This window comes from Acanthochromis polyacanthus, chromosome 1 (assembly GCF_021347895.1).
Source record: "Acanthochromis polyacanthus isolate Apoly-LR-REF ecotype Palm Island chromosome 1, KAUST_Apoly_ChrSc, whole genome shotgun sequence".
NCBI classification, from domain to species: Eukaryota; Metazoa; Chordata; class Actinopteri; family Pomacentridae; genus Acanthochromis; species Acanthochromis polyacanthus.
This window is the reverse complement of record NC_067113.1, coordinates 29,616,726-29,636,342: the sequence shown is the minus strand read 5'-3', so window position 1 is coordinate 29,636,342 and position 19,617 is coordinate 29,616,726. Positions and strand designations below refer to the sequence as shown.

The 19,617-nt window shown below is 39.9% G+C and overlaps 1 protein-coding gene across 1 annotated transcript; it reads right to left on the bottom strand.

Annotated features, from left to right (window-relative positions):
* Positions 1-60: 60 nt before the first annotated feature.
* rtf1 (RTF1 homolog, Paf1/RNA polymerase II complex component) lies at positions 61-19,484 on the bottom strand. Its single transcript, XM_022197080.2, has 18 exons — positions 19,304-19,484; positions 15,154-15,264; positions 14,874-15,024; positions 10,663-10,864; positions 9,983-10,100; positions 9,037-9,148; positions 8,816-8,954; positions 8,183-8,360; positions 7,952-8,034; positions 7,746-7,833; positions 7,539-7,646; positions 7,375-7,452; positions 7,140-7,261; positions 4,999-5,056; positions 4,378-4,455; positions 4,002-4,103; positions 1,148-1,262; positions 61-1,040 (listed from the first exon to the last, which is right to left on the bottom strand). The coding sequence occupies exons 1-18, from the start codon at positions 19,385-19,387 to the stop codon at positions 934-936; spliced, it is 2,034 nt and encodes a 677-aa protein (XP_022052772.1). The 5' UTR covers positions 19,388-19,484; the 3' UTR covers positions 61-933.
* Between the last annotated feature and the right edge of the window lie 133 nt (positions 19,485-19,617).

Here is a 19,617-nt window from a genome sequence, read left to right as displayed (position 1 = left end):
GACATCTGTGTTGTCACAGTCTCACCTTTGATTGAGAAAACACACAAACTGACTCAGGAATTATGAAACAGTGCCTCTTTATTTTTTCTGCACTCACTCGAAAATGCATATTTACATGGCATGCCACATCAATACAGGAACTGACTATGGACACAATCGATAACACGTAGAATCTGCTCTGGGAGTTAAGGGGCGGGGAGTTTATCCCACGAACAACCAACTAAGAGATAACAGAAATGAAGCCGATACTTTTAGAAGCAGGCCAGCCATAGAAAAGAGTTCCTCTTAAATTGGGTTGTTTCAAAGACTTAAAAAGTGACAAATGCCCAGATAAATGGAGTCAGAGATGTTCATCATATGCACTCTGCAGATTCAGGATGGACTGCGAGGGCAGATGTTTGTACATTTGGGGGGGGGGATTTACAACATTAATTCACTGTTGAAGAGGGCAAGCTGGTCAACTCCAGTAGATGTCCAGTAATTTCAAAATGCCTCAACAACCTAAGTCTTCTAAGATAGCGTCCTCGTTCAAGGTAATAATCCAGAAGTGCAGCGTCCTTTTGGAAACAAAAAGACCACAAAAAAAAAAAAAAAAAAGGAGTGGACTTTAGACGATCCAAAAGATAGGGAGAGGAGTTAAATACATAAAAAACACAACTCAGTATACGAGTTTGTCTGTGATAATGCAAAAATAACAAAACGACAGATATCTGGACAAGTTTTCTTCCGAGAGATCCTTTGAGAAAAATGAGTTGTCTTTGTTCAATCAGTATTTCCTCTGTGTTTGGATGAACAGTCTGTTGGATCAACATTCGCGTCCTCACACACACTCGTACTTTTCTCAACACACACACGCACACACACACACTCTCTCTCTCTCCTGCACAACCAGTTACACATGCAATGTTGTTTCTGAATGAGGGACTGACCACCTCAGATCAGCCCCCTCCGTTTCTTGTAGTCCTCCAGGTTGAGGGACCTGCGGGGGGCGCCGTCCTTCACCGGCAGGGCGTTGGAGCTCACAGACAGAGACTTTGCCTCTGCAGGATACAAGAGTGACGTTACACACTGCTGCGGCTGTAACTAGTAATCAGATTACACTGCAACCAATCCACCAGAACCACGCCAGAAAACATGAGTGTCTCACCTGCGTTGGGAACCTGTAGGTCAATCTTAACGTCAAAATCGTGAACTTTAAACAAATCTTCTGAGAGGTCAGTGGTTGGCTTGGGGACGTCTTTGTCTTTCGGGTTTGCTTGTCCCTGTAAAAAACAAGTGCAAAAAAATAAACGGAAGATCTCGTTGTCGTTTATTCAGGTTAGGGCTTGTGAAAAAGTGTCAGAACTCTGGCAAAAATGTAACCAAGGCCGTTACGTGCATCACGCTATCCATCAGTTCTTCGGAAAAGTCACGAATACCAATAACTTTCATGCATGTAGGAGTCACTTTACATCAAGATAACAGAACACGTTGCACTGTTTTTTACGACTTCATCTACTTGATCACGCTTGGGACCCAAAATGAAAGGCAAAAAGTTTGCAAATGTAGCACAATCCCAGGTGGCGTACAACCAGCAAATGTAAACAAAGCCGTCTCATAGTGCCACGTGACAATGCATTCGTCTGTTCGCCAACTAGTTCCACATAACCAGTTCCGATGTAACGACAAAACACTGTAGTTTGAGGACGTCATAAACCGAGGACCCCCGTAGTTATTTTTTTTCCCCCCTTTCCTTAGCCTGCAAATATACCAAGGCCCACGTCTACCTAATCTAGACCTATACGTCAGTCTAAGTCATCCTTTCCTACAGAAAATATGTAACACCTAGTCTGAAGTCCAGGCTCTTCTTCCATTATTTTTCTATGTCACACATTTGCAGAACAGCTGCCCAACAGCTTGTTTAACACGCCCTCAAACAAAGAATGAGTAGCTGCTGCGGTCAGCCGTTACTTCCTCATTAGACTTGCTTCAGTAAGAAATATTTGGTTGCTTTTTGGAAGAAAGGGAAGAAGCAAAAGTGGTGTGTTTCAGACAACGTGAGGGAAAAGGTGACGCAGCAATGTAGCTTTGGAAAAAATAATGTGTTTGTGAACATTAAAACATATTCTAGTAAATCCCTAAAAATAAAACTATGAAACAGTTAATGTACATACTGATGGCTCTTTAACCCTTTAAGCTTCAGTGTACCGCCGGCGGTACACCAACTAATTTGCATAGGAATTTCAAGAATGTCCGACGGGTGCAAACGCGATTATACAAACACTATACACCGATGGAAAGCTTAGATTCTCATGAATCCGCCGGTATAAACCACTTTCAGATGCGATTACCACAGCGGGTGAGAAAAACACATTTGTCCGACAAAAACAAATATTCATCCATCCGTTCTCTATACACGGCTTCAAAGCACACAGCGCGACTCACATTTCCGGGTTTATTATTACACACAAAAAAAGATTCCACAAAAAACGGCCATAATCCAACCTTTTACATCAGATGACACAAGCCAGTAAACTATTTTGTCCAAAACATGTCCTGAAGTCGTATAAAATCCCCGAATCGGTCGTTTTCAAGGAAATGCACCTCCCGATGCGCGTCCAATATTCCCCGTATTTTTCGTAATTTTTTTTATTTAAAAATAGAATATTAGCGATTTTTTGTACTGAAAACGGCTGGAATTGACTGAAGCTTAAAGGGTTAACCATCTGAACCTAAAGTTGAATTTATTTGATTATTACTTTTACAAAAAACACAACGACATGGTCATCAATATCCCCCGCCACATGTGATGTCTATGAGTCTATATCTAAGATAGTGATCAAGGGCCATAACTCTGTTAAATATTATCGCACAGGTCTCATTTTCGAACTTGATCAAGGTGTCCATGGTGTGAAGCTACACACTAAATTTTGTAATCCTAGCTGTAATAGTTTCCGAGAAAAGCTGTCCCCTTCATGACGGACGGACGGAGGCCAAACCTATATCCCCCTTTTCCACTTCGTGGAGGCGGGGGATAATAAATAAACAAATACATTACGAACACTTAAATGAAGCATGTATAATGAAGTGATTTTGATGAAAGATTCCAATTTTGAGCTTAGTTTTGGGGGGGTTTCCCAAAGAAACAAGAAGTCGCACACTATTAGTTCAAGGACTGTTGTTAAAAGTTTACAGTTTTTCAGGTTTTTACACTTTATTGCTCTGAAAAATTGAATTCAATTGAATTATAGCGATGTTAAATAAATAGCTTTTCTTTCAAATGGCTTTTTGGATTCACAGGGTTAATGTTGAAATACTCCCTTTCATAAAATCAACCATTATCATCCCCCGCCTCCACGAAGTGGAAAAGGGGGATATAGGTTTGGCCTCCGTCTGTCCGTCCGTCCGACATGAAGGGGACAGCTTTTCTCGGAAACTATTACAGCTAGGATTACGAAATTTAGTGTGTAGCTTCACACCATGGACACCTTGATTTCCAAAATGAGACCTGTGCGATAATATTTAACAGAGTTATGGCCCTTGATCACTATTTTGGATATAGACTCATAGAGCTCACATGTGGCGGGGGATATTGATGACCATGTCGTCTTGTTTACTATGTATATATTTGCAAATCTTAAAATAAAGCTAACTACATTTAACTTTCTCAATCTCCAGGAGCCTTAAAAGTTACACTTTGCCAATAATTCAGTCACCTAACAAATTATTTCAGGCAAGGATCAGAACACGATATTTAGAATTTAATAGTCAAATTCTAATAATATTACAAAATGACTTTCTGGACAAAATCCAGCACCAAACTATTCAAGCAACCAGCTCCTGTGCCACAACCACTGTGTTCCTGTTTCCAGTCTACATACGGACATTTATCCTGAACAGGACGACAACCAGGATCTGGCATCATTTCCACATAACTAAACAAACTCATGTTTAAGAAGCAAACACCTCTGTGTTCACTCTAAACACCTCTGCTGTGAGAATTCAGGGAGTGCTCTGCTCACCAGTTTGTTCTTCTCAGCACTGGAAGCGTCGGGTGCTGAGCCAGAGCCGTACTTCTGGTTCAGGTGGGCGAGAATAGCTGCATGGACCGATGGATCTCTGGCCTGAGGAGCAAAAGTAGAATTTATTCTAAAGTACATACAGCAGAGATGTCTTGTGCCAAAGTGGAGCTGCTTCTAATGACTCAGAAGGTGCTTGTGAAGTGGAAGCTGGCCCAATTTAGAAGGCAACAGCTGCCACATGCAAATTTAACTGACATTTAAGCAAAGAAACGCTTCTGATCGGCAAATACAAGCCGTTAAAGAAGTGAAATCAGGGAAACAAAGAGCCTCGACATCCAGGAAATAACACGTTAAATAATAATTCGATAAAACTTACGTTCGACACCATGGTGGGTTTGCACTGTCTTCGTGTGAAAGGGTCCATTTGTTGGTTTTTGGCATTTTGTCCTTCAGCCTGTTGGGAAATAAACAGAAAACTAAACATGGGGCTATTTGAACAACAGTGCAGCGCTCATACCTAATTTAAAATACTGAAAACTGCAGGAAAATAAATAGGTAGGATATATTTTCCATTACGTGCAACCAGTGAGGTGACACTGACAGTTTAACAGACTTAAAGCAGTAATAATACTGCTTTAAGTCTGCTAAAGTTACCGGACTCTAATCTCCCCATACACCGCTGTGAAAGGCCTGAAGTGAACCGTAGAGTCACTGTACACCGTCACGCTGGAGCGCTGCCACATTAGGAAAACATGTGGGAGCTTTTCCAGAAGGACAGTAATGACACCCTTTTACAGCGGTGTTAAAAGGGGCTATTGTTCTCAGAAAACAGTTATAAGAGGTGGAACTTGTCCTAAATGTTGTTAGAATTCTAATATGTAATCAATATTTCTGTCTGTGAAAAAGTTTTTTTTCTTGTCAAAGTCTCAATATTATTCTAAAAATTATCCGAGGTACGTAAACAGACGTATAAAGGTGGAATCCGAGGATCACCTACCACAAGAGCTTTCTCAGATTCAACAATGTTCCAGCTTCTGTTCCTCTGATTAATGTAGCTAGAAGACAAAAAACACATAGCAATAACATTAAGGATTGTATTTTAAACACAACGACATGGTCATCAATATCCCCCGCCACATGTGATGTCTATGAGTCTATAATAAAAACAGTGATCAAGGGCCATAACTCTGTTAAATATTATCGCACAGGTCTCATTTTCGAACTTGATGAAGGTGTCCATGGTGTGAAGCTACACACTAAATTTCGTAATCCTAGCTGTAATAGTTTCCGAGAAATGCTGTCCCCTTCATCTCGGACGGACGGATGGCCAAACCTATATCCCCCTTTTCCAATTCGTGGAGGCGGGGGATAAATAATATGACATGAAATCCTCAACTACAAGTCCTCAGTGTTAAATTATTTTAATGTGTCCACCCATTTTGCAGCAATTTTATTAAAACTATCTATCTTGACTCTTAAAGCGTGCAGCCAAAGCCAGGAACTCCAATTCCTGATTTATTAAAAACATCTGCAGAGTCGGGCTGGACGATAAATCACGTTTTTCCCCCAATTTTGTTTTCCAGCTATTACGAAACCGAGATAACGGAGACAACCGTCTTGCACAATAAACCCAGTTCACCTCTTTGGTTTAGGGAGGTGTGTTTTCATCGTCACACCTAAAGGTTCACCAGGTGTTGAGCCGTTCACACACCAACAGGAAGCCAAAGTGTTGTGAGGCAGGTTAGTGTTTTCATACTGATAAAGGGCTGCTGCAGTAATGAATCTGAGAGGAAACACAGGGGACGTGTTTGGCCGAGGAGCAAACGGTGCAAAGCTACCATCTGTTTGTTTATGACTGAATGCCTTTAAGTCAGAATCCTGCTCTGCTTCAGAACTTTGGTTGGCCTCAGATCGCAGGCTCAGGCTCGCGTGGAGAACACCGTGTTCAAGTTTTGGTTTCTAATCTGTACTTGTTTTAGGAGTTTTGCCATATTTCAAAATGATGACGTTCACACCTCTCCTATCTCACTGCTCATGTTTGTGGAGAACCTGGTGATGAATGACCTGATTTATGTGTTTCTTTTAAACATTTATTTTTTTAAATTAGTTTTTCAGTGGCAGGATATTTAATTTCAAGAAAATCAACTGTACAAAGGTCAATAAAGCGAAAATGACTAAATTCTTTGTGAGTGACTCAGTAAAGTGTTTTCCATCTCTATATCCATGCTGTTTTTCTGCTTTACTTGCATTCTTAAAAATTAGAAAAGTTGTCACGCTTTTGAACTTTAATCTCCCTAGTGGGTTTAAAAGGCATGTTATCTTAAAAGGGGAAGAAAAAAAGTCTAATTATGCTATTTATCAAAGCTAAAAAAATGTGAAAACAGAAAAAAATAATCTGAATCTTGAACTATTAACGAGTGTCACGTTGTCTGGTCAGAAAAAAATAGCAACTCTACTTAAAGTACAAAAAAACAAATTAACAATGTTTCTGTTCATTCAATTTCTGCAAAATTATCGAAGAAGTTAACATTCTATTTCTTATTTTTCTAAGGATTTATGGCATTATAAGTTTACTATACCATCGACAAAACATTTTAACTTTTTTCTACTTGCAGCCATGAATGCCGTTTTCTACAGAGGTGCAGGATTTTATATTGCAGTGAAAAATTAGCCCTGTGTGAGTTCAGAGGGTCACATAGAATAATTGTGGTTACATTTTTGCGACAAGAAAAGCACTCGGGGAGCGCATCACTCCACCAAGGCTGCTCAGTCGTTGCATGATTCCTGATCCGCAGCAGTGGATTTGTAGTAGGATCGCAATCATGTGATCATCAGCAGGCAGGTGATGTACTGTTCACTTGTTGTCATGGTTACAGTGACGCCGTGCCGCTATCTCGCTGCGATACAAAAATCTTTAACAAATCTGTGGATCCAGACTTTTAGCCGCATCACTGCCAAAATCTAATCAGGTGGTCCTTGTATCGTTTCTGACCTGCCCTGAAAATTTCATCCAAGTCCGTTTTTGAATAATGTTGCTAACAGACAGACAGACAAACCAACGCTGATTGTCACAGTAATAATGGATCAGCCCTCCTGCAGACGGATGTAAACATGTTTATAATTGTAGGTTTTGTTTACCTGATGGCAGAGATGTTCTTGGTCCTCTGTCTGTCCAGAGCTTCTGCTCGTTCCTCCAGTTCATTCAGCTCATCCTGGATCACTTTCACTTTCTCACCGTCTCCACTTTCCTCTGCCATGGCCTTCAATCAAACATAGGACGGTTAGGGCTGTTCAGAATTTATTCATATCAACAGGTCCCACCTTCTACATGTGCGGTTCTGAAGTTGGTACAAAAACAGTCATTTTCTTTCACCTTATCTTTGAGCAACTGTGTTTTCTTCATGGCATAATTTGGCGGCGCTTTGCGGAATCTGTCCTTCTCTTTAACGATCTGCAGAGAATTTAAGGAGAGAGTTTTATTGAGGTTTTTAGTGCATGAAGCCAGAGAAATCAACGACTATCATGAAACAGACTTACATCTTCAATGTCTTTGTCGTTGAACTTATAATTCAGAGCTTCTTTGATGGACTGCTCCTTCTTCGTGATTTCATCAAGAGTTGGAACCTGCATCCCGGCGACCATCATCTGAAGAAAAAAAAAACAAACAGCAAATAAAACTTCAGTTTAAGCAATTTTTAGAACATAGTTAAATTTTGTTTTTTTTGTTTTTTTAAAGCCACCTACCGCCTCTTTCCACTTCATGAATTCGCTTTCTGTGAATTCTTGATTTGATACGAACTCAAGCCTGAAAACCCGTGTGTCACCTCCATGCCTGAGGAGGATTTAAGAACATTTAAAAGGTCACATTGATGATCAGATATAATGAAAGAGAAGGCAAATTAACGGAGTCTTGATTATCTACTTTAACATGTCTGTAGCAGAACACCTACCTTAATTGTAATCCCTTGTTTGTCCGCGTTGATCCAAGCTGGTAAACCTTCGCCGTCTCTACTACATCCACAATTTCAGCCACCTGTCAACAACAAGAAAGGACTAAAATGAAACTTCATCTTTATTTGACTGACACTAATTCTAAAGATGATCAAATCTGCACCATCACCTTTGTATTCGACCACATTGCTGTTCAAAATTAAGAAACTTCACCTCGAGGCCGAGCTCACCCTATAAACTGGTTTACTGCTGCTGTTTCCGATTCCTATCCTCACAAAGCAGCCCGTCACGGTCTTAGCGAAGAAGGGCATGTGGCACCAGCGCTCCAGCTTGTGTCTGGACAGACGGATCCTGTTGAGCTCGTCTGGGAGTGAAACGGGCTGCGACTTCGGTGGAGTTTCCTCTTTTCTGTTCGCGCAACACACAGTTCAGGAAGTTATTTGAAATCAGAGGAAAAATGTGGTAACATGACAGCTGTGAATCCTTCATCTCAAGAACTTTGCAGCATGTGCATGTATGTAGCTGATGTTTATGCTCGCTGCATACATAATTACATACGGTTTGAACTCTTAATTGATTTATTGTGACGGTGGTTGTTTATGCAGAAGTCCTAATGCTGTAGTGTTTAGGTTATCATAGGAGCTTCATTCGTGTTATATATCTGGATGTTTTCATCTCAGCAACGGGTACCACTACTGCATTTATCTAAAACCACATTTATGTCCTCTCTCTGAGTAAAAACATTCAGCAAACCAGGACTGTGAGCTCCCTGGCAGGAGCCCTTTAGTGGTTTAATATATTATCCAGCCAATCTTACAAGGCCTAACCCTGATAACGGCAAGTGTACTGCTCGAAATACTCACTCGTCGTCATCATAAGACGATGAACGCGAACTCCGGTCGCTTTTGACAGATGACTTGTCATCGTCTTCGTCTTCTTCCTCTTCGTCATCGGAGTAAACATCGCTTGCCTTCAGGGGCAGACGCTTGGCCAGAAGTTCAGCTGTAGAGAAATAAAACGTAAGCATCTGGAGATGAGTGAACTGTATCAACAGTTAAACACTAAAGAGTAAAAACACACCGACCTGTTTTGTTTTTCTTCTTCTCACGTTCAGCTTTTAGTTCTTCCATGGCCTGCGACTTTTTGTCAAGTTTTTCGTCTCGTTTGGATCGTCTCTCCTTGTTGTGTGACATGACCTAGAGAAGGGAGGAGATGGCAGTCAGGAAGACGGGACAAACAAAGAGTGTAATTGGCCGTATTTCCATATAACTGCCAACTGAATTTAAAGCAAAGTCTTAAAATGTCACAGATAAAAAGAAATGTGAACCGTTTCCATTTACTGCTTTGGAGCAAATAAACAAGGCTGCATAGTGTCATCAGAAGGTGGCAGTATAGGCTATGTGGCTGTAGATGGAGCCAAAACAAAAGAAGTCGCTTGTTAGCTGCTAAAAAAAACACCAACAAGAAGAAATAAACAAAGCTTTGGCCATCTATAAGGAAAAAAACAGAGGCCTTCACGAATTGCTTTTTCAAGAAAAGTCATAGATATTGTGTCCTCTCAGCTGTTATCGTCCATGTCTCATGCCATCTGATGGGTACGACGATAAAAGCAGCCGATCAGTCCTGTTACTTAAATGCTCTCTCCATCAGAATATGTTGAAATAAAGTGGTTTCCATCTCCAATTATGTACATTTACTCCTCTTTTCCCAAAAAGTCAGAAACATCTTCACATAAGCATAAAAATGTTTGTGATATTGGGAAACTTTTCTGAACTTTGCCACCAACTTTCTCATGTAACACTTCACAATAAGCATAAAAATTACGTACGTAAACACGGCTACTGCAACACTATATCAGCATAACTGTAACATTGATTTGACGAGAGAAAAATAAAACAAGAACAATGCATTACTTAGAAATAGATTCAGCTATCTGGGCATTAAGACACCGTGTAAAATACTACCCATAATCTATTTAATTTCTTTAACATGACTAATATTGTTTCGAATGTCCATGAACCTGAACTCACCACTTGTGTGTCTTGAACCTGAGATAGCTTCCTTTTTTCTTGCTCTTCCTCCTGCTTCTTTTTCTTCTCCTCTTTCTCTTTCTTCTTTGCCGTCTTCAGCTTCTTCTTAATTTCAAACCTTTGAAGAAAAACATTATCTTTAATGAATAAACTGTGACCTTAAACACAGAAACGTTAGGATGCCAGAATTTCTTTGCATTTCAGTGCAAACCAGCTGTTGAGAAACTTTATGAAGGGAATAGCTAAGTGTTGTTTTACAATACATTAAATATCCAAAGACAATTTTTGTTTGTTTTAATGGGTTTCATCTTTTTGTAGAACTGTTTTCTCCACATTTTTTGAGATGAACGATTAATCAATCAGTTGTCAACTATCAAATTCATCGACAATTATTCTGATAATAAATAAATCAGTTTGAGTAATTTTTTTTAAAGATAAAATGTAAAATTCTCTCCTTCCAGCTTCTTAAATTTAAATATTTTCTGATTTCCTTACTCCTTTATGACAGCAAACTGAGTATCTTTGACTTGTAGTGAAAACAAGCCATTTGAGGACATCATCTTAGACTATTTTCCATCATTATTTTTCCACAATTTATGGTCCAAACAACTAATAAATTAAGAGTTTTTATGCCAAGTACCATCTAGCATTTTTTTTACTCCCACATTGCTGCCACTCACCGTCTCTTCAGCACCTCTCTTTTCTCAATTCTGTTGAACAGCTCCTGTTCCCTCTCCTTCTCCGTCATCTGCTCCAGACGAGCTCTGTCCTCGGCGTCGCCCATCAGGTCGTCGTCGTAGCCGTCCCTGAACACCTCGTCCTCGGAGGAGTCCGAGTCGGAGCTGGAGGAAGAACTGTTGCTCTCCGAGTCAGACACCTCGCCTGAGAAATTCAAAGAGAGTCACAAAAATGGGAATCATTCAGCTTATGTCAAACATAATATGAGATTGTGAACTTGTCCTAAACCCATAAGAAAGTTTGCCTAACAGCTACTTGCAGTAAATATTCCTGACAAGTATCAACAAGATTTAAGTCTGAACATATCTAATAAAATGCAGTCTCAGATTTTGTTTCAGCAGTAGCCATGTAATGTCAATGTAATGCGGAGTATTTCATTTTCATCTCATTTTTCAGGTGAAATGTTTTATCATCATGTCCGATTTTACTTATGACCTCAGTAGAGTTGCCAGCCTTACTTTTTATTGCTCTACTTAAGCCTTATTTTAGCTTCCTTATGTCAGTAATGTGTCATACTTTTTGGGCTGCACAGTAGTCAGCGGTTAGAAATGTCGCCTTGCACCTGAAGATCCCCAGTTCGTGTCGTGGCTCGGGCCTCGGATCTTTCTGCATGGAGTTTGTTTGTAAAATCCTACAACAGCCATACAGGAATACCTGTTCTCTCATTATTTTCAATGATAATCAGCTGGTGGAACGCTGACTTGGAGCATGAGGTCCAGGATTTAAAAAAACAAACAACCAACAAGAAGTTTTACCAAACTTGGACCGCCCGGCGACAAAGATGACCCCTGTGACCTTGAAAATGAGGTCACGGTCACCAAATGCGAACTTGACCTGTGTCTTATTATGGTACACCTGTGTACCAAATATGGTGAGGCTACATCAATATTTTATCGAGTTATCGCGCGGAAACCAAATTGTTACAGACAAACAGGCAAGCAAGACCATGCAGCTGAAAACAATACCTTCTGGAAAACGCAGTTTTGCCGGGCAGTAACAACTCACCTATGCATGTTTCAAGTGCTTAATAACAGCGCTTTCTTTCTTTCTTTTACAGAGTTTTCCTTTGGAAATGAGTGATTTCAGGACAATGTTTTCAACCAACTTATTGCTACATCCATCTTTTTCATACAGTCTGTGGGATACGCTGGAAAATTGACTTGTTTTTATGATGTAATTAACAATATCTAGTATTTTCAGCCTTTTCTGTTAGGGATGGGTTTTCTCCGGGTTCTTTGGCTTCCTCCCACAGTCCAAAAACATGCTGAGGTTAACTGACTATTCTAAATTGTCCGTAGGTGTGAATGTGAGTGTGATTGTTCGGCTCTACGTCTAGCCCTGTAATAGACTGGACCAGGTGTCCCCTACCTGTACCCTACATTTGCTGGGATAGACTCCAGCCCCCTGCGACCACAATGTGGATTAAGCGGTGTATAGATAAGGGATGGATCATATTTTTAAGCACGGTATTTTGAATCTCCTTCAGGATAAATTTTCTTATGTATCAATATTCAAAAATGATATTTGCATATAATCATTTTCCTTGGTAATGCTGTAGATGTTAAGCAGGATTTATTGCAGGATTAAAAGTGTCTCAGATAAGATTGATTCATGTTAGATAAGGTCACATAAGAAATGGAATTCTGGAATTCTACTAACATCCTGAGTGTTTATGCTGAACTGTGCTTTACCTTTATCAGAGCTGTATCCAGTTACTACTAATGTAAGCGAAATATTTCCTTGTGCAGCTGCTTTGCATTAAAAGTGCTCTGCTGAAGCAGCCCCAGAGGTTGGCGTCGACTGAAAACAACCATGATTTCCTAACAGCAAATCAGTGCTGGATAAAGCAGGCGGTAATAGAAGGTAAGAACCCCTGCTGTGGTCTGCCGTTCTGTGAAAAACTAGTCAATATGCACAGCAGGAAGTCAGAATGTGGTTGTTCATATAGTAATGGAAAAACGCAGATTATGCAGGCTGACGTCTTCATGAATTTGCTTGTTTGACATTTGTTCTATTTCTGACAAAAAAAACCTATTCAAGTAATGAAATGAAGCAAAGCCAGAAAGGAATCAAAACAGGGACTCGCTGCTCAAAGGATCTGCATCCAAAGGACACACACCCAAACATTAGCTTTCTGTACAACAACTTGAGGCTGGACCGAACCCTGCTTCATAATTACACCCAGAATGCCTCGTTAACAGATTTTATGTACAGTTCTATTAGCATTTTAAAAAGCTCAAATTTAGCTGAAAGTGACACAGTACATTCTTGAACTGGTAAATAAAAGCAGCCCTAACTAGAGGGCAGCTGCAGCTTCTCTCAGCATGACTCATGCGATTAAAACTGAATGTAAAATGCTACTTGACATTATTTGTAAGTGGGAGATATTTTCTATGACTAAAGCATGTTAGTTTGGTGTGTTTTACTTGATTACTTCATTTGATTGATTACCTTTTTGTTTAAATGAACATCATTAAACTGTAAACATCCCTGGTCTCAAAAACCCAAAACTACATCATGTATTACAGCTGGAAAGAGAATATTTGGATTTTCATCTTTCCGCTGTATTCAATCGTGTGTAAATCACTGTTCCTTCAATGTGGGAATGTGCGCTGCGGCGGTGGGGGATGTGTGCGGCGGCGCAGCGACTTCAAATCGCTGGGCCGTTTACAATCGTCGTTAACAAGCTATCTTTAACGTCGTTACCATCTCGTGGGATTATCAGCGACAATAAAGTCTTCAAACTTGAAATGAAATCCGCGGATCCGCGGTAAATTCCCATCCCAGAAAAAAAGCGGAATTCCGCAAATTCACGGAAAAATCACATCCCTGAGATTTTCAGTTTATGGGTCAGTATATACGGGACTCTTGCATACATTTTTATTAAAAAAACTAACGTTTTCATGTTCATTACGATCATATCTTTACAAATTCTATAACATTTTTTATGGAAAAAAATCACTTAAATAAAAAATGACTGGATAGCACTAAAATGACAACTAAATAATCATCCAAATTTAATAACAACCACTTTCTAATTAGCTAAACAATAACAATGATAAAAAATGAGCTGATTCAGAAATACTTTTGATTGTGTTCTTTTTAATAAGTTGAGATAATTATGTGGATTTTAGGCCTGAAAACAGCAAAAACGTCAACTATGATACCTGTCACCTATGTCACAAAAAGTCCCGCAATCATATACAATATCATATACAATATCAGCAAAAAGAGAAACGTATTTGTGACGTTATAATATGGTTGTACTATAATTAAAGTGAGATTTCAAATGACCACAAGCTTCTCCAGGTTTTCCATGAATGCACGGACCGGTGCTTAGAACAATGTACAGCAACACAAATGAACAAACAACAGCTGAGAGGCTTCACTGTGTGCCTCCTGGGATAAAGGGGATCACAGGGTGAGTCATTTAATCCTGTCACCTGAAATACCTGTGGCACCCTGGTGATGTGTAACCGACAGTTCATCATAAGTCTCTGTGCAAGATGGCACGAAGCTGAGGACGAAACTGCACAGCTACCGGAGATCTGAGCTGAACTTTAATAGTAGCTGCGGCTCAATGAACCCTCGTGTCGTCCTGCAGGTCAATATTGACCCGTTTCAAAGTTTAAATATGTGGAAAAATATATATTTTCACAGTGAAACTTCTGATGTCCACATTTTCAACATTTTTGAAAAATTTTTGGTGGAAAAAAGAAATGTTAAAAATGTTTCTTCAGAACATTCACACACAAAAAAATCAACCAAAATCCAGCGAATTTCACTGGATTTTGGTTGATTTTTTTGGTGAATGTTCTTAAGGGAATATTAGAAGTTTTTACTGATATATATGTAATCACTTTAGATATTTTTAGGATTTCTTTGGAAGATTTTTACTCATTTTTTGAACAAATTTACTAGAAATTTCTTGCCAAATTTGGGGATTTTTTTAAAAAATAAAACTTTTAAGGAATTATTGGAATTTTTTTCCTGAAGGTTTTGCAAACTTTCAGAAATATGGGGAATTTTTTTGTTGAATTTTGGGATTTTTTTCAGACAAGGAAACAATATTTTTTGGTGCCTGTAAATGAGAACAACAGGCGTGTTAACATGCACTAATTCCTCAATCTGATGAGGACACGTAGATACATACCCTCCTCTGGTGCAGAACTCTCGGCCGAGCTGTCGCCATCTGAGCTGCCGGACGCCGTCGCTTTATTAACCTTCTTCTTTTTAGCGTTCTTCTTTTCAGACCCTTTGCCCGGCTTAACCTTCTTTTTGCCTTTGGTGCCACCCACAGTCCACTAGACAAAGGAGTGAAAAAAAATAATCAGTTTTTGATACATAACAGCTGTAAGGAACATAGAAGAGTGGATTATTCTCATACTAGATATGCCCAAAGTCTTTCAGAGTAAATACGGAGACTGTCTTACCTCATCATCGCTGTCGGATGTCTCAGAGTCTGTAGAAGCTGCTGGTTTGCTCACGGGCTCCTCCTGTTCACCCGAATCAACCCTCTTCCTCTTCGCCAAAGACAGCAGCTCCTGAAAATGTCAACACAGTGAAGTGGTTCAGAAGTAACACTCAATCGTACACATGTCAACTGGAAAAGTGCCCCCTACAGTGAAGCCCTGCTTGGCAATAAAAATGCATCTAGGAAAAGCAATCATGAGCTAGGTACAGGTGCAAATAAGCTCAAACAGTGCGGAAGACGTCGGACTTGTGGTGTGTTGAGTGAAAGCAGCTTTTCATTAAGTACACAGCAGGACAAACACGTCAAACTGAGCTAAAATGGCAAGATTTGAATACTAAACCTGAGGAAAGCTGCCAGATTACCATCATTCTCACCGACTAGGAAGAGTAAATATGTATTTTTGCTCAGCAGCCTACAGGTAAAACGACATGCAACACATTCTGGTGGTGAGCTGCAATTTGTCTCGTCCACATCTAGGCTTTGATTCCAGATACTTGTTCTGATGAGAAGCAGTCATATGAGGCTGCACCTTATTCGACTGCAAGAATGTGGAAAAACAGCCTTCAACTGGGTCACCTTTCACCTGCGTTAAAGCACAGAGCCACCACGATGAGACCAATTTGAATTAAATGCAGTTTCTGTGTCCATGTTGTTCTAAAAATCTGTGTTTTTGCTGACAGTCACAGTGAATCATTCACAGTGGGCTGCTGACTTAGTGTTTAGCACCAGAGCACTCTATGGCCTTATGATAACGAAAGGAATGCAGAATTAAAAGCTGCAATTGGTATCAAAGAAAGAAAATGTCTAATTGCAATTCTTCTGACAGACACTGCGATTTGAGTTGAAGCAATCTTTTTTTCATCTGTTTTAAGTCGAGCTTTGGGTGAACATTCACCTCGTAGTCGCTTTAAAACATTTGCAGCAGCATTTCCGCTTGAGAAGCCATTAAAATTGAGACAGTCACACAAGCAGGACAGCATGAAAGTTGAACTCAGGGTCAGACACACTGCAGAAGGTGCAGCTATTAAATAATAACACTTAAATATGTTAATCAAACCACATATATGCAGTGATCAACGGGCAAACAACTCCTGTAAGTTTCGATCTGCTCGACTTAAATAAAACTGAATCACAGCATTAGTTTCATTACTTATTAATAGCCACAATATGGGTATCTTAAAATGCAGACTTTGCAATTTGTTAATTATGTTGGCTACAACTGCAGTTTTATTTTATAACTGATTCATGGTGCAGCACTAATAGCATTCTACACTGGCAGAGTTTAAGTATCTGACTACTGGGAGAAACAAACCTGGAGAATCACTTCAAACTCTGTCCTTCAACAGATCAATTTATTTAGTTATTCGATCTGTACGTGTGTCTTCTTTAATGCGATCTCAAAACACAACTGCAGAAAAGTACTTAGCACTTACAGACAGAATACCTGTTGATGTTTTGAGCAACCAAGGTAATAAAACTCACTGAACCAGTCTCATCTCTTCTGGTCGTTAATTCATCGCCTTGTTTGTTCACTGCAAGCCTCGGTGTAAAAACGCGCTCGATTTTGTCAAAAGCCAGCAGCGTTGGAGGGGTAGCTTTCGTCAGGTCAGAATCATCGCCAAGTTAAAACCAATATTATCTCTCACAAGGAGCTGGAAGCTGTTCTCCATGCCTTTACGAGCTTGCAATACTGTAACTGCGGTTGACAGTCCAAACTTACACCATCACAGTTAGCTCAGAGCTGCCAGACTCTTCACTGGTACAAAGAAAAGTCTCCCCAGTTCAGGTTCATTTGTATGAGATGCCAGTGAAAGGCAGAGCTAAGTTCAGAGAAATTTGTTTTCAAAGCCCTTAGTCGTTTAGCTCCACAGTACGTTAAAGACATATTACCTCCATATTCTACTCCATCGTCACTTTGACTCACGTTTTCCTGAAGCTGCCCGAGTAACGTTCACTCTCAGTTTCCCTTTTCATCACCCTGCTGTTCTGTATTGATTGTCTGATTTAACTCAGTTTTCTCTCTTGCCCTTTTGCTGTTACAGTTCTGCCTCTTTTTTAATCTCACCAGTATGCTTTATCCTTCATATGGTTGTCTTCACACATATTTATGCTCAACTTTTCTGTGATTCCTGTAATCAGAACATTAAGTGTTATCTATCACTTCTAGGTCGAAGATGTGCCCTGATTACTTACTTTATTCCGATGTGGAATTTTATTGGTGAACTTTATCCCCTCGTCAGCACCTGTATCTCTTCTCTAACTATTTAAAGCCACCCAAATGACTATTAAACAACCGGAGATATACCAATTTCTCTCCAGCTGGTAGCTAAAAATTTGACAGCCTTCCTCTGTGAAATGTTTTTGTTGAAAGGGACACTTTTACATATGATTATAGCTCTATGAATGATAAAAACAAGGCTTATTTCAAGACCCACAGTTCAAGAGCCACTGGTTTTGCTCGCCTGCATGAATGCAAATGTCTTTATTGTCATTGAACAAGTACAAGAAAATTGGATGGCTATACATTAATAGTGCAAATAGCATATCAAAAATATTCAAATATTTAGTATAAGCATAGTGCAACGTGTGTATTTGCAAAGAATAAGGCAATAACAAAAGACTATCGTAATGAAGGTAGACAAAAGAATTCAGGTTCCGTGTGCTGCACCTCAAGCATAACACAAGACTTGTATACGTACGCAATCATAACTCATTGTTGCACGTGATTGTGTTGATATTGCGGTGTGTCCATGAAAGTATTGCACATAAAATAATTCATATTGGCGAGTGTGATCAAACACATTCCTTAGAAACCAGAAGAGGACTTACATTTATGCATTTTTGGAAAAAATTAAATCAATTTTACTATATTCACTGTAACTTTAGCTAGATTATTAAATGTTTTATGATGTAACCAGACAGGGCTATAACTGAAATCTGTTTTGTCTTTATTATTTTCCTCGAAGTGCTGAAAACAATAACAAATGAAGCTTAATGCATTTCTCTAACATCTCTTTTACTGTGTGAAGTCACCCAAATTCCTAATAAATAATCCCAATTGCACTCTAGCTTGTAGCTACTAATTACGCACCCTGATCTAGCTTTTTTTTTTGGTTTTGGTGCAAGGCATACCTATATGTTCTGTAAAAGGCTAATCTCAACACATATAGTTGAGAAACACTGCCTTGCTCATCTGCACCAATACAAATATTGGATTGCCAAACGCACATATAATACTAACAACAAAAAACTTGCAAGGCACTGTAAATTAGGCATATTTTAAGACAGAAAGTTTGAGAACCACTGGTCTTTTTCACCTGCACTCAGTGCGAAATTTATGTAGAACAAGAGCTGAGCATGGAAAGACAGATTTGCACGAAAACAACTTGAAATTTGTGTAGCTATTCAGATAAAGTCTAAAGTTGTCTGGGCTAAAGTGAGGCGCCAATGCTTTAGGAACCTCACAACACCTGCGCAACGTGTTGCCAGGTAAATTACATTTGAGTTTAATGCAGATCAGAGCGTTCTAGCAGCGTGTCGGTGCAGATCTTGGGACTGACATGAGTTTGCCAGCTCTTGTTTGACAACAACACCGAAATAGAACTTCAGCTCTGCGCCCATGACGTCATTCTGGAGATAAGGTTCGAGCTGAACCAAAAGCGACTCCCAGTCAGTGTAAACACATCTTATTCTCCTTTAGTCTGAAAGGTAACAAACAAATCCCCCCGACAAAACGCAGCCAAGCAGCCTCGAAGCCAGCCACAGGCCCATGGCGCGGCATTTTCGGGGCAACATAACACTGCATGATGGCTAGCGTTTAGTGCATCTCGTAATCTAACCTTAGCGCGTCTTAGCTAGCTTTCTGTTCGCCCTCAAACACTTACTACTGTGCCGAACATCTTGCACAAGCACTTGACAATAAACCTTGCAGCGTTTTCATGTTGGAAACACCGTGTCTACCCCAAAAGGATCGTAAATAGGACGGGCCCCAGTCTGTTCGAGCGAGGCCAAACACAGCGCAGTCAGTTAGCACACGTTAGCTTCACCTCGAAGCATTGACAACTTAAGTAACCACCAGTCGGAGCAGAATGGGGAAAATGCAAACCTACCTGATCTAAATTATCGTCGCTGGCGCTGTCTTCGGAGTCAGAGTCAATCACGACTCGACCTTTCCGCTTCTTTACATTCACCATGACTAGCTGCACGGCTAACCTGCTAGCTACCCCTGTGTCGTCTGTTCGAGGCTAGCAGCTGCTGCTACCTAGCTCTCTGCAGTCAGCCACACAAAGGCGGTCTGAGCATGCGCGCTCGGATTGATCGTATTATTGCAATTTATCCTTCCGAGTGAGATATAAAACACCACTAGTGTTTCTAATATTCTTTATAAACAGAATTAAAATGCAGACACAGCTGCAGAAATTAA

Excerpts from the sequence above, each read along its gene's own strand:
- rtf1 (XM_022197080.2), bottom strand. The coding sequence starts at position 19,387 with ATGGTGAATGTAAAGAAGCGGAAAGGTCGAGTCGTGATTGACTCTGAC. Across the intron at positions 15,265-19,303 it reads GCGACGATAATTTAGATCAG|GAGCTGCTGTCTTTGGCGAA; the intron begins GTAGGTTTGCAT and ends TGACATTTTCAG. Across the intron at positions 8,361-8,815 it reads TCGTCTTATGATGACGACGA|AAAAGAGGAAACTCCACCGA; the intron begins GTGAGTATTTCG and ends TTGCGCGAACAG.